Consider the following 13,955-nt stretch of genomic DNA (forward strand, 5'->3'; position numbering starts at 1 on the left):
CATAAACCTAGTGACAGAGAAGCTGGGCATAATAATGCATTACCCACATTGTTCCGTGCAGCTAATATCCTCCTGAATAACAATGACTCAGTCCTCTCTATTGTGTGCTTGTGCTCAGCAGTCCTCAATATTCCTGAGCACCAGCCTTTCTACTGACGTTTGGAGGGAATGGTGCGGCAAGAAGCCCATTCTAGGTATTATGTGAAAAATAAGCATAACATAGATTGATCTAACCTACTAGAACTTTGTTGATACCATTTGAACCCTGATGCCATGCTATACCATCAATACCTGTCCTTACATAACTCCTAATAATAAGGACATTTCCTTTAGTTTTGTGTAAGGTTATGATGCTTCATATGCTGTGATCCGTAGTTAACACTTTTAACCAATATGACCTTATGTTTGTAGTAATCATACAATGAAAATTCCAATCTCTGGTAATCCTTCTGTCCATAGCAATGTGTTACATGACCTGAATAAGTTTGGCTCATTTCTACTTCTGTAGAGTTTCACTGACTTACATAGCTGTATGAGTTAACCCCATAGTTCACGTGACAGGCTCTCTGTTTGATATTGATAGATTTTATTACTTTTACACCTTCAGTATACGGACTAGTCTGTGCTTTAAATAGGACCTGTCACAAGCACTTCTAATATGACCCTGGTATAATGCAGAATGTATTTCAGACATAGCACTGCTGTGACCTGTGTGAATACGGTTTCTTCTATTGGTATCCATTGACTCTGGCACATGCAGCATGTAAACCCACTGCCTCGAGTCACCGGGGGGGCGATCTGCAGGCATCCCCGAGTCAATGCGTCAGGGATGTAGGTCTGCCTGATTTACAATGAGTAAGCAACTTTTTGATTTACTTTGCAGGATAACTAATCTGCTAAAAAAAAAATTTTTTTCAGTTGTCAATTTTAACCATACCGTAATTAAAGGGAAACTATCATAAGGTTAGACAATCTAACCTGCTGATACGTCTAACCTGCTGATAGCCCCCTAGTGGGTATGGGGCGCTGAGGATGAAGGTATGTCTCTTACCGTCATCCTTAGCGCTGTTCCCCTGCTGTTAGTTGTGCAGTTAGTAGCACTGGGGGTGTGGCTCCGAGCACCGATCTGGACCAGGGGGGTGTTCAGGTGCGCTTACCAGGCACAACTAACAGCAGGGTTACAGCTCTGAGGATAATGTTAAGAGACATACCTTCATCTTCAGTACCCCGTGCCCACTAGGGAGCTATCAGCAGGTTAGATTTGTCTAACCTGCTGATAGTTCCCCTTTAAACATACAGTGTAAGGCTAGTATATCCCCCAAAATCTGCTTTGTACACTCACCGGCCACTTTATTAGGTACACCATGTTAGTAACGGGTTGGACCCCCTTTTGCCTTCAGAACTGCCTCAATTCTTCGTGGCATAGATGCAACAAGGTGCTGGAAGCATTCCTCAGAGATTTTGGTCCATATTGACATGATGGCATCACACAGTTGCCGCAGATTTGTCGGCTGCACATCCATGATGCGTATCTTCCGTTCCACCACATCCCAAAGATGCTCTATTGGATTGAGATCTGGTGACTGTGGAGGCCATTTGAGTACAGTGAACTCATTGTCATGTTCAAGCAGAAATACTGCACCCATACTGTGGAGGTCACTGCCCCAGACCATTAGACTTGGTCCAAACATTCACAGTTTTATTTTGTATCCTGTAGCCGTTGCCTGCAGCCTGTATACAACAAGCCCTTGTCCTCATCTAACTTGTCTTGTCGCGTCACTTTGAATTTACTGTCTGTTTAGACCCAGATACATTCCTCCGCTCTGCTAGGCGGTCTTACAGCCTGTTGTTGACACTATTTTGTCTGTGTACTGACATATAGTAATATAACCATAGAGTGGAATCTGTAGAGACTTGTTGCGGTGTAATGTGACACACTGCTCACACTAAGCCGCTCACTTTTACTGACCTGCAGGGCTGCCTCATAGTCAGCAGCATTGTGACTTATACAGAGTTAGGCTATGTTCATAAATGGTATGAGACCGGCCAGGTCAAGGAGCGGCCAGTCTCAGAAAAGATCATCCCAAACGGTACTGCAGTACCGGCCGGACGATCTTTAGGGCCGCAGAGTACTGATGCGGGCACATCCGTGCGCGCCCGCATCAGAACTCCCCACTGCACACTATGGAGCGTACGGCCGGAGCCACTTGCTTCATAGTGTGCACTGACAGGGTTTTCTGCGTCCGCTATTCACTGAATAGCGGCCCCAGAAAACTGACTGACATGTCATTTTTCAACGGCGCCACGAGAGATTCCCGGCCGGAGCGTATATGCTCAGGCCGCGATCCCATAGAAGGCAAGGCAATGTATATTTTCGTAAAAAGTACGGCCGTTGTTGGGGATTGCAACAACGGCCGTACTTTTACAATAATATACGTTGTGTGAACATGGCCTTAGAATGAAATTTGCCTTTATATGGTCTCACTCTCTGCTGCCACCTCTGTCTGTGTTAGGAACTGTCCATAGCAGGAGAGGTTTTCTATGAGGATTTGCTACTGCTCTGGACAGAGTGCCCCTTTAACAGTTAATGTTCCATGAGTAAAGGTATGCAAATTATCTTTCCCCCAAAAAACTGTTTCTCTGGCACCACCTATTGTTAGTTACCCTGTAAGGCAACATCTGACCCACTATATAGAGAGGGTGTCCATCTCTTAAAGGTTACAGCTTGCTGTAGAAAGTTAGTTTTCTTCCTTCTGGAGGATAATTTAGCATATCTTTTTCCAAGGTGCATTGCCTTTAGCCTGTTTACAGTCTCCACAAGACACAGATGTGAACCTTCCCTTGTATTGAAATATAACACACCCTTCTGACATCAGGGAGGATTATTATTATTTATTTATAAAGCGCCCTTAATTCCAGAGCGCTATACAATAGATAGGGGTAACAAAAAGAAACAATACTAGATCAAAACAGGTTACATTAAGGCAAATGGCAGACTGGTACGTGGTGGAAGAGGACCCTGCCTGCAAGGGATTACAATCTATAAGGTAATGGGAGAGACAGGAGGTAAAGTGCAGCCAGTCATGTGTGATGCAGAATTGTTATAGGTTGTAGCTTGGTATTAATTCTGCTTTTCACACTTAAATGACACACTTAGAATGGACTCACAAATGACCAGGGTCACATATGACCCATAGTCCAGAATATAATCACGTGGACCCCTTAGGGCTAATTTACACATCCGTTGTTCTGTCGGCAATTGCGGAATTCAGTTAGCCTCCCTGTCATAATGGAAGTCTATGGGAGGCGCGCGCTGCTGTACATGTTCATTCTTCAGCGCGGGGAGAGCAGCAGCGCGCGCCTCCCATAGACTCCCATTATGAGAGGGAGGCTAACTGCATTCCGCTAGTTTTGCTACGTGTGAACGTAGCCTTACTTTAGGTGTCACTAGGTGAAAAAACAACTAATATTGCTCTATAGGATGAGTAAAAGAGAGGAATTATGGAGTTTGTTGTTATCCTTATTCTGAATCAGTGCTGAATATGCTCTGTCTCCGTGTCATCCCCTCATGTTGTTTAGTTCATTCGTGAGAGGGTCAGAAAAAGCTGATGTTTCTTGTAGAGGCAACCCTTATGGATCAAATACTGTATACCATTATAGATCAGATACAGTATATATAGATCAGGTGCTGTATACCATTATGGATCAGATACAGTATATATAGAGCAGATGCTGTATACCATTATAGATCAGATATAGTATATATGATCAGATACAGTATATATAGAGCAGATGCTGTACACCTTTATCAATCAGATACAGTATATATAGATCAGTTGTTGTATACCATTATAGATTAGATATAGTATATATAGAGCAGATACAATATACTATTATAGCTCAGATACAGAATATATAGGTCAGATACAATATACCTTGACTACTCAGCAAATAGCAACGTGGTCTTAACTGGTGGTTACATGTTGTGTAGTCAGATGGTTTCTAGTCAGCTTAGGCTTGGCACAGTACCCTAAAGGGAGGTAGAGGCCATGGATGAAATAAAATACACATAAACTGATAATATCAGTCAAGAAAAAAATATTTCAATTGTATCTTCAGTTTCTCAAGGATTTGCTGAGGACTTTGTAATAGATCAATCCTATATTTATAATACTTTGTATTTCACTCAACAGGCCAAGTTACAGCTTATTGTCTGCATTATATCCGGGACTAGAGATGATCTCTATGGGGCCATAAAGAAGTTGTGCTGTGTACAGACCCCTGTCCCATCTCAGGTAAGGGTCGCTCTGTATGTCATATCACACACCACACATCTACAATAACACTTTAATAGTTTAATGAAAAGTACATACATTACTGTAAACATGTACACCTAAAGATCGTTCTCTTTAAGTAAAAATTACATAAAAATACATTTGTAATAATGATATCATCATAAATTCTCATTTTAGCTGTGGAAGCAAGTTGCTAAATACAATTGCCATCATTCCTGCACAACCAAACTCAATTGTGCAACAGATGGAGCCCTGTCTTACAGGAAACTGCCTCCAAAAGGTGGCGGTAGAGAGTCAGCTTTTTGCCATCTGGAGGATAGCTGCTTTTCAGACAAATACGGTTCCTTTGACACCACATTTTCAGTCTCTTAGAATAACAGTTTTGCAGATTTGCAACAACGGCCTTTGTATAATCACAGCAGTGAATCGCATTGAACTCTATGGAATCCCGGCCAGAGTGTATACCCACAGTATACACTACGGACAGGATTCCATGTGGCCGCCAATATTTATTGAATAGCGGCTGCATGAAATTGTGCAGACAATGAAAAGTGCAGCTCCGGCTGTACTTTACATTGTCGGCTATGGTGAATTAGAATGCAGGCACATCCAAATGTGCCTGCATTCCAATTCAAAAGAAATAATGTTCATCCGGCCAGTACTGTAGTACCGGCCAGGGTGAACTTCACAGACAGTGGCTGTTCTGTGACATGGCTTTGTCACAGAACGGCTGCTGTCTTACAGCATGTGAATGTGACCTTAAGCTGGACAGAAGACAGCAGAGACTTGTGCTCTCCTATCTAGTAAAACATAATGCAAAGCAATGGAAACTAATAAGGTGGAGATATGGAGATACATGTTTTATAATGGAAACCTAAGTATCTATAAATGGATACATCACAAGGGTGGTTTTTGCTCTTGAATCATATGTGTCCAACTGACCATGAAAAATGTGGTGTCAATAGAGCCATAGCATTGTTAGATTTCTGCTTTGTAGGGCTAGGCTCCTCTCGGCTCCCCTGCTATGTCAAAGTACATCTTTGTATTCCTTGTAAATAGAAATCATTTATATTTTCTCTGGACCGTACTCTATGCTGTAAAGAATTTTCATGTTTTTCCTGCTGCTGTGACTGATGAAGAAAATGATTCTTTAATGCTATAATAGCTATAATGATGTTTGTATGGACAGAGTGTAATAACCATAAGACGTATAAAACTTTTAGAAAAAAAGTGGGTTACCCAGCCTGACCCCCTTATATCTTCACTTAAGGAAACAGGTGCCATGCAGCACATGTTGTTACTACAACGCTCTTACTACACAGTACAATGCATTGTATGTTAGGCTATGGCACCCTTCACCTTTGACACACTGAGTGACGCCCTTCATCAGGTCATACCACATACTTTCTTTGTTTTACCAATGCCGCATCTTGTTCAGAAACAAACTGACTTATACATTCATGGTACAGGTCGGCCCTAAGGAGTTAGGATTATCTGTGCACAAGAGAAACTGCATGCTTCACTGAGGTGACATTTACACACACAATAGGAATGTAAGCCATTTCACTGCAGCTCCCTTCTCTGCTGCCGTGTGTTCATGCAGGGGAAGGTTTATATGTTTTATACAGGCAGATCAGCAGTAATAGGGCTGAAAAAAAACACAGTCCATTTCATGGGGACCTGGAGAAAATACAGGTTATTCCAAAATTAAAGGCTACTGCTATCCACTAGCAGAGTGGTGCTGGGTGCCTCACTGATCACAACAACGAAGGATTCTTGACCCCCAAGTGAATGGGCTTAAAGGGGGTTTTCCAGTTAAAATAGACTGATCTTTTGGGGTGCTCACCATTTATTCTCCTTACGTTGCAGAATAGAGGTCCCTTTTCTTCAGATAGGTGGGGATTACAGGCATTTATGGAATATCCAGTGTACAGTGAGGTGTGAGGTAAATGTATCATGGACATATAAATACTATTGTATTAACACATATAGAATGAGGGTTTCTGCTCTTACAACTTTTAAAGTGAAGTTTTGGGCAGATGGCAGACTGATAATGATCCCTCCAACATGATTGAATCAGTTACACAAGATAAAATGTCATCTAAATCCTTCTGTGCACACATTGCATCCCATTATTTTTTTTTTCTATCGTATTTTTTCCTTTTAACAGGTGGTGAACTCAAAAACCATCTCCAATCCACAGAAACTGAGAAGCATAGCACAAAAAATCCTGCTGCAGATCAACTGCAAGTTAGGGGGTGAGCTGTGGGGCGTAGACATCCCATTGGTGAGTAACCTGCATTGGGTATCCTCACATTGAGGAGGTTCAGTAGGAAAGGTTTAAAAAAAAAAATCGTAGCGTATAAAAAAAGATAAGGTTTATTACAAAATTTAAAGAATATGGCAAGAGGGGGCAGGCAAGGAGGGCACAGCCCTGAGATCCACAGCTGAGATGGGAGGTTAGTGTCAGAGGACACTATAAGCTGTACACTCCTCAGAGCTGGGCTTTATGGAAGAGTGGACAGAAAGGAGCCATTGTAAAATAGAAGAATACACATTTAAAGTTCAGCATGCAAAATGTGCCACACTTCCCAAACACATGGAAGAAGGGTCTCTCTGGTCAGACAAGACTTATGGTGAGATTTTTGAGCATCATAAGAAGGCACAATACACAAGGCTGGTTTTAAGAGGGTTTTTTTTTTTTCAGGTAAACACTATTTCTCAGTTCACATTGAAAAATTGACATGAAAAGTAATGACTTTTTTCTTGGTTGACTTCAAAATGGATCCTGGGTCAAAGCATGTATTATGATGTGGGGTGATGTTAGCTTAATCCGTTTAAAAGGATGCATTTCCTTCAATACACGCACTTTTAGGATGACGGGTTGTGGAGTCCATACATCCAGGAGAATTTCCTGATCAGAAGGGAATCGGGTGAAATAGGGGGTTCTTGGGTTAGGCCTCTCCATATTAAATCAGGGAGCCCTGAAGACTAGATAAATGACAACATGAATATATAACAGTAGAATATTACACATAATAAATGTGGCAGAATGCACTGTACTTGCTTGCATGTTATTTGTAAGGTTTTCTGTGATTTATTTTCTACCCAGAAATGCATGATGGTCATCGGAATTGATGTTTACCATGATCCCAGCCGAGGCTTGCGATCTGTGACTGGATTTGTGGCCAGCATGAACCAGTGGGTGTCCCCAGTCTAATGTCTTGCTATGTTTTTGACTAAGATCTAATATGTCATAGTGACATGTGAAGTTGGGGTTGTCAGTGGGGGTTGTGGTGCCAAGACCAAACAAAACTTCTCATACTTCATTATAGCTACTCTAAGTATACACTTAAGATTTGATTAATTGTCTGTAGTAAATGTGCGTAAAGAATAATATATTTAACTCCAAGTGTCGACCAGAACCACTCACTTGGTTAAGGTGTTTATATCTTTTTTTTTTTTTTTTTTTTGAGTCAGACTACATTCCCTACTCTACATTCAGCATATGCCCAGAGATTCCCCCTAGCCCATATGACGAACATGACCTTAAAACACCATTCACCAGACAGATGCCAATAGATTGTCTTGTCTTTTTACCCCCCACTCCACACTGTGTTGGTGGCATACCTCTTTAGACTGTGTTCACACAGGGCAGTGTCTTCACTTGCTTTATTGCATTTTCAGGGAAGGGTATCAGAAGAATGGCATGTGCTTTTACCACAGATCACCCCAGGTTTACAATCCAGTTACTGACAGTGCAGCTTTAACATAAAATGTGTATAACTTATTAAAACTACACTGCCAGTAACCGCATTGTAAAATTATAGCCGTTGTCATTAAAGAAACAAAAAAAAATTAGGCGTTTTTTTCCCCCTGACTTTCAGAATACAATATAATACATACCATGTTGACCCAGCCTAAATCAATTTTATGTACATCTGTTCCTGGCAAAGGTTAGTGACAGCCAGTATGGCCATTGTTACCAAGGATTGTCATCCAGCCAGACTCCAAAATGCCATGTTTACCTAGTCACGCTGTTACACAACCACTTCTGTTGCATTGCTAGCTCTTTTTTCAAAAAGCTGAATAAAATTTTATCAACATAAAAGCAAAGAATAACAGGAGTACTTGTGATTTCCTTGCAGTGGCCTGACCCGTTGGTACTCGCGTGTGGTTTTCCAGCTTCCCCATCAGGAAATTATGGATGGCTTAAAGCTAAGCCTGGTGGCTGCCTTGCAGAAATTTCATGAGGTTAGGAATGGATTTTTGTTTTAGCATAAGAACTACTGTAAAAGAAAAAAAGGTCTTGTGTCTAGCCATGAGGACCCACCAATTGGGTTTCCAGTAGAAATCCTGGCATCTGTCCTGTCTGTATATTCCATGCATGTTTCAAAAACTGAAAACATTTACCTTGTAGTATATATGCTTTGTGTTTATTTCACAATACAAAACAATTTGTTTTCCATGTAGGTGAACCATGTGCTACCGGAGAAGATTATTGTGTACCGGGATGGAGTGTCCGATGGTCAGCTGAGTGTAGTGCAGAATTATGAGATCCAACAGCTGCAGACATGCTTCAGTACATTTGAGAACTACTCGCCCCGCATGGTGGTGATTGTTGTGCAGAAGAGAATTAGCACCAATATGTACTGCTCCAGTTCTGGGGAATTTGTTACTCCTGCACCAGGGACAGTGTTGGACCACACTGTCACCTCACGTGACTGGTGAGCCCCTCATACTAGGGTGGTTGGTGCGCACACGGAAAGGATTTGTATGCTGATAGCTATGTTTATTATTTCTTGTTCTGTAGGGTGGATTTCTTCTTACTGTCTCACCATGTGAGACAGGGCTGCGGCATTCCTACTCACTATATATGTGTGATGAACACGCTCAACCTTACCCCTGATTATTTACAGAGGTAAGGAGCACTATATGGTGACACATGTCTGAGGCTAGATTCACATGTACCGTATCGCTGCAGATTTCACACTACAAGTTTCTTGCCGTAAAATCCACTGCCATACTGGTTTCTGTTGAAGTCTATGGCACTCCAGTTTAATTCTGCAATTTAATTCTTTTATATTTTCATATTTCATCTGCCATGTAGTAATTTTTTCATTTAATATATTGTTTATTGTTTCTGTTTCCCATCCAGGTTGACTTTCAAGCTGTGCCACATGTACTGGAACTGGCCCGGTACCATCAGAGTGCCAGCCCCCTGCAAATATGCCCACAAATTAGCCTTCCTGTCCGGCCAGTTTCTCCACCACGAGCCGTCTTTTCAGTTGTGCGACAAGCTGTTTTTTCTTTAAATTAGGAAGTCCATGTTCATTGCCAGCAAATGATTCCCTTTAGGTTTTTATTGTCCTGCCCGTAAGATCATGCCTGGTCTTAAGATCGCCAGTCTTAAGATTTAGCGTTAACCTCTTCTATTTTACAATGGTTTGTTTGTTTGTTTTTTTAGCTGTTAGAGAAGGAAAGTCTATGATGTTTAGTGTGGACCCATTAAAACACCTTTATCCTATGGTGATCACTATGTCATACATTATTACAGGTAATCTCCTGAAGGCTGCCAGAGCATGCTGGGAGCTTTAGTTTGACAAGCTATGTAAAGTGCTGCGGAATAAGTTGACGCTATATAACTAAAGGAGTTATTATAAAGGAATTTGTCTTTAGCCATTGACTGGCAGAGATGGAGACCATCAGTATCTATAAAATCTAAGCTTATAAAATCTAAGTCATTTAATTCCTATTTGTAGAAGTTGCTTGCATAGTGGCGACATATTCCACAGTGCTGTACACGGATTGTAATCACTCACCCATGACTGAGAGCCACAATTCAGTTTTTTTTTTCTATATACATGTTCCATAAGAATCTTAGTATGGCCACCAGTACGGCATCCTCAGGGGTTGTCAGCCAATCCTAAATAATCCATATGGGGGATATAGTACTGTTTATAATGGTATATTAGCCGTTCTGTAGTTTGGTGACTGTCCCAAAGGGGCGTGACCCAGTGGCAATGTTTAACACAACGGAGAGGAGCAATGGTTTGTCATAGCCCCCTGTGTAACTCTGTACTATATTGCTTTGTTAGGAGGATTTTTTACCTATCAACAACCCCTCTAGTTAAAGTTTTTTCTGTCTCTTCACCCACCTGACTTTGCTTAGTCTTGGACTGTCTTGGAAATATTGCGCCCTTGTGTGATGATCTTACAGATCTGTCACGTGATTGAGGCAGCTTTCACATGTGCGTATCATAGAGGTTTGTTTGCATGTTATGTACGTAACTCCTAAACTGAACGCAGCTCCGTGCACCACAACTGATGGCATTGCTGTAATAAGAGATGAGCAAATTTACAGCACTAGCAAAGCACTTAGTTAAGCTCAGCAGTCGGCTTATCAGCCGGTTGCCTTTGAGCTCTGTGCAGCTCCTCTCTGTGTGCCTGGAAAAGCTGAATCCAGTCCAAACTTCTCCCAGTTTCCCAGGAATGGAACCAGCTTTTCCAGGACCCGGCATGGAGTTCAAAGGCAGCTGACCGCCAAGCCTAGCAGATCGCCTCCCTTGTACTGCTAGTGCTGTAATTTCACAAATCCCTAACTAATGCTCTCAGCTTGGTTCTGTAGTCAGACTGCGATTTGTGCACCATAATGTGAATGCTAACACACCTTCATGTTCACACACAGGAAGGCAGCATAAGAAACCTACACTGTTGTATAGTACTATCCCCATGTAGATTATAGTTGGGTGGAGGGTTTAATGTAATCCATGGCTGTCTTCAGTACACCAGAAAAGTAGCGAATATTAAAACCTGCTTCCTGACCTTTTATAAAGAGGATTCCTTTACAGCTCAATGTATTAGGAAGCATTGTGTGACTACTTCATGTAACCTTAGGGCCATATTTATATAAGTTTATTGATTTTGATGTTTCCTTTTTGCTTGTTTTTGTATGAGCCGTAATATTTGCACTTACTACTACTGGAGGTTTTTTTTTTCTAAATAATGTGACCTGTAATTCATGAAGCAAATCTGTATTTGTGAAGCCTTTGATGTGTTTGACCTGTCATGTTGTGATGAGACCACAATAAGAGCAGATTGAAGAGGACCACCCACCTGTGACCAGCCCAAAGGGGAAGCTCTGCTCTGTAGCCCAAATACACACTTTGTTTTATTCAGCAAGAAAACAGGACTATCATTTAGTGGTATGTTCCATACGAATGCATCGTCATATGGGCAGATCTGAGATGTCTATCCTATATATTAGCACATGCATTGTTATCCACACCAGCATTTATGGATTATATACTGAGGTGCTGACCTCTTTAGTTTTGTTGGCCATTTTTACAAAAGCTATTGAAGAAAGTGCAGCCATGATTTGATTTAGCTTGTTTTTTTAAAAAAATTTTATTGGTAAAACAGAGAAGGAAATGACAGAGATATTTTTGAGATATTTCTAGTTAGACTGGCTTCACTCTCCTGGCATACATTGGCATCTCATCAATGTATAGCATGGCACACAGCAGCCGATTCCATTCACATTAATAGCATGTAGTCAGCTAGTGTCCTCGTTCAGGTCACATACGTGCTTCTTCAAAAGCGTGGTCTGCTGAGTTATTAGGTACACCAAGGTATAAATGGTGTTGGCGGGATCCTGATGTATACAAAGGAGATACAGAAGTAACACTGTGAACCCAGTCTAAGTATCAATATGGCTGTATTCTTTGTTGTCACTGTTACATAATATGTTACAGAAAAAATGTCAATATTCGTGCTTTTTTTTTTATCATTTAAAGTAGTAAAGTGTTAGGTTCATGACGCTACCTCATGCACTTTGCTTCACTCACATCACTTCCTCTATACGCTTGCTTTCAGTGAATGGAAACAATTATTCTAAGGGTATGTGCACACTGAGGAAAACACTAGGGGGACGAGGGTCGGAATCCACACAAGTCCTCAGTGTTCACATACCCCCACACATAAAGATAAGATGGTGCAGGGGTCCTCTTGAATCCAGCCAAGGATGATATCTGCATGGAGTTTGTATGTTCTCAGGTTTGCAGGGTTTCTCCTCCCACACTGCCAAACCATACCAAAATTAATTTAGATTGTGAGCCCCATTGGGGACAGGGAATAATGTGATAACCTCTGTGCAGTGTTGCGGAATATGTTGGCGCTATAAAATAAATAGAATAGTATACCAGTCACATAGGTGTTTGACAGGAACAAGAATGTTTCCATTCACTATTGACAAGCAGAGATCTTGGGGAATTGATGGCTATATAACCCTTCACATCAGGGAAAGGGGGTTGCCCTATCAGGGCCATTGCTATCTATTTGTCCCACTAGGGCATAATAGTGACTAAGGGGCCTATTCCACGGAGCGATAATCTCTCCGTGGAATAGAGAGAACGATCAGCCGATGATCGTGTCATCCGCTAATCGTTCATTTAGGTCCAGACCTAAAATCATCGTTCGCACCAGCGCATCGCTACGGTGAAATAGCGGTACACGGCGGCGACCGACAATTTTAGCAGCATCATACATTACCTGTCCGGGCTGCAGGTCTTCTCCTTCTTCCTCCCAGTCCCGCGCCACAGCAGCTTCGGAGCGGCCTGTCTGAACTGACAGACCGTTTAGCCAATCACTGGCTGGAACTGCCGAGGCCAGTGATTGGCTGAGCGGTCTGTAAGTTCAGACAGGCCGCTCCGAAGCTGCTGCGGCGCAGGACCGGGAGGAAGAAGGAGAAGACCTGCAGCCCGGATAGGTAATGTATGAAACAATGGCTGCAAGGACATCGGTAACGATGTCCCTGCAGCCCTTGCTTAACGATCATCGGGGCTGTGGAATAGGCCCAGTAAACGAGCGCCGATCTAGCAGATCGGCGCTTGTTTACATCGTTAATCGGGCCCTGCTCAGCCCGTGGAATACGGCCCTAAGGGTCCATTTACACAGAAAGATTATCTGACAGATTAGCTGCCAAAGATTTGAAGCCAAAACCAGGAATGGATTTGAAAAGAGGAGAAATCTCAGGCTTTCCTTAATGACCTTATCTCTGTTTATAGTTTGTTTCTGGCTTTGGCTTCAAATCTTTGGCAGATAATCTTTCTGTGTAAATGGACTCTTAAAGGAGAAGTCTGGCAAATTTTTTTATTAAGGTATTGTATTGCCCCCCAAAAGTGCTTTTTCCCCTGCGCTTACTACTGCATCAAGGCTTCACTTCCTGGATAAAATGGTGATGTCACGACCCGACTCCCAGAGCTGTGCGGGCTGTGGCTAGGGATGAGCGAACCGGCTGAGGTTCGGGTTCGTATGAACCTAAACTATCGGCTTCTCATTCCTGCTGTCTGCCTGCTCCGTGGAAAGGGTGGATACTGCCTATGGCTATGGCTGTATCCCAGTTTTCCAGGCGGTCCTCAAGGTTGCATCCACCCTCTCCACGGAGCAGGCAGACAGTGGGAATCAGAAGCCGATAGTTTAGGTTCATACGAACCTGAACCTCAGCCGGTTCGCTCATCCCTAGCCACAGCCCGCACAGCTCTGGGAGTCGGGTCGTGACATCACCATGTTATCCAGGAAGTGACATCACCATTTTATCCAGGAAGTGACATCACCATGTTATCCAGGAAGTGACATCACCATGTTATCCAGGAAGTGACA

At 42.3% G+C, this 13,955-nt stretch overlaps 1 protein-coding gene across 8 annotated transcripts in view; it reads left to right on the plus strand.

The window, feature by feature from the left end:
- PIWIL2 (piwi like RNA-mediated gene silencing 2) overlaps window positions 1-9,822 on the plus strand; it is a 77,932-nt gene extending 68,110 nt beyond the window's left edge. For all 8 annotated transcript variants that reach the window (XM_069944514.1, XM_069944523.1, XM_069944559.1 and 5 more), the window contains 7 exons: window positions 4,194-4,295; window positions 6,466-6,582; window positions 7,408-7,496; window positions 8,444-8,549; window positions 8,769-9,022; window positions 9,109-9,216; window positions 9,454-9,822. In XM_069944514.1, the coding sequence (XP_069800615.1) occupies window positions 4,194-4,295; window positions 6,466-6,582; window positions 7,408-7,496; window positions 8,444-8,549; window positions 8,769-9,022; window positions 9,109-9,216; window positions 9,454-9,610 (933 nt within the window). In that variant the 3' untranslated portion in view covers window positions 9,611-9,822. The remainder of the gene's footprint in view (window positions 1-4,193; window positions 4,296-6,465; window positions 6,583-7,407; window positions 7,497-8,443; window positions 8,550-8,768; window positions 9,023-9,108; window positions 9,217-9,453) is intronic.
- Window positions 9,823-13,955: the final 4,133 nt, after the last annotated feature.

The sequence above is a fragment of the Dendropsophus ebraccatus genome, chromosome 1, assembly GCF_027789765.1.
Source record: "Dendropsophus ebraccatus isolate aDenEbr1 chromosome 1, aDenEbr1.pat, whole genome shotgun sequence".
Taxonomy (NCBI): Eukaryota; Metazoa; Chordata; class Amphibia; order Anura; family Hylidae; genus Dendropsophus; species Dendropsophus ebraccatus.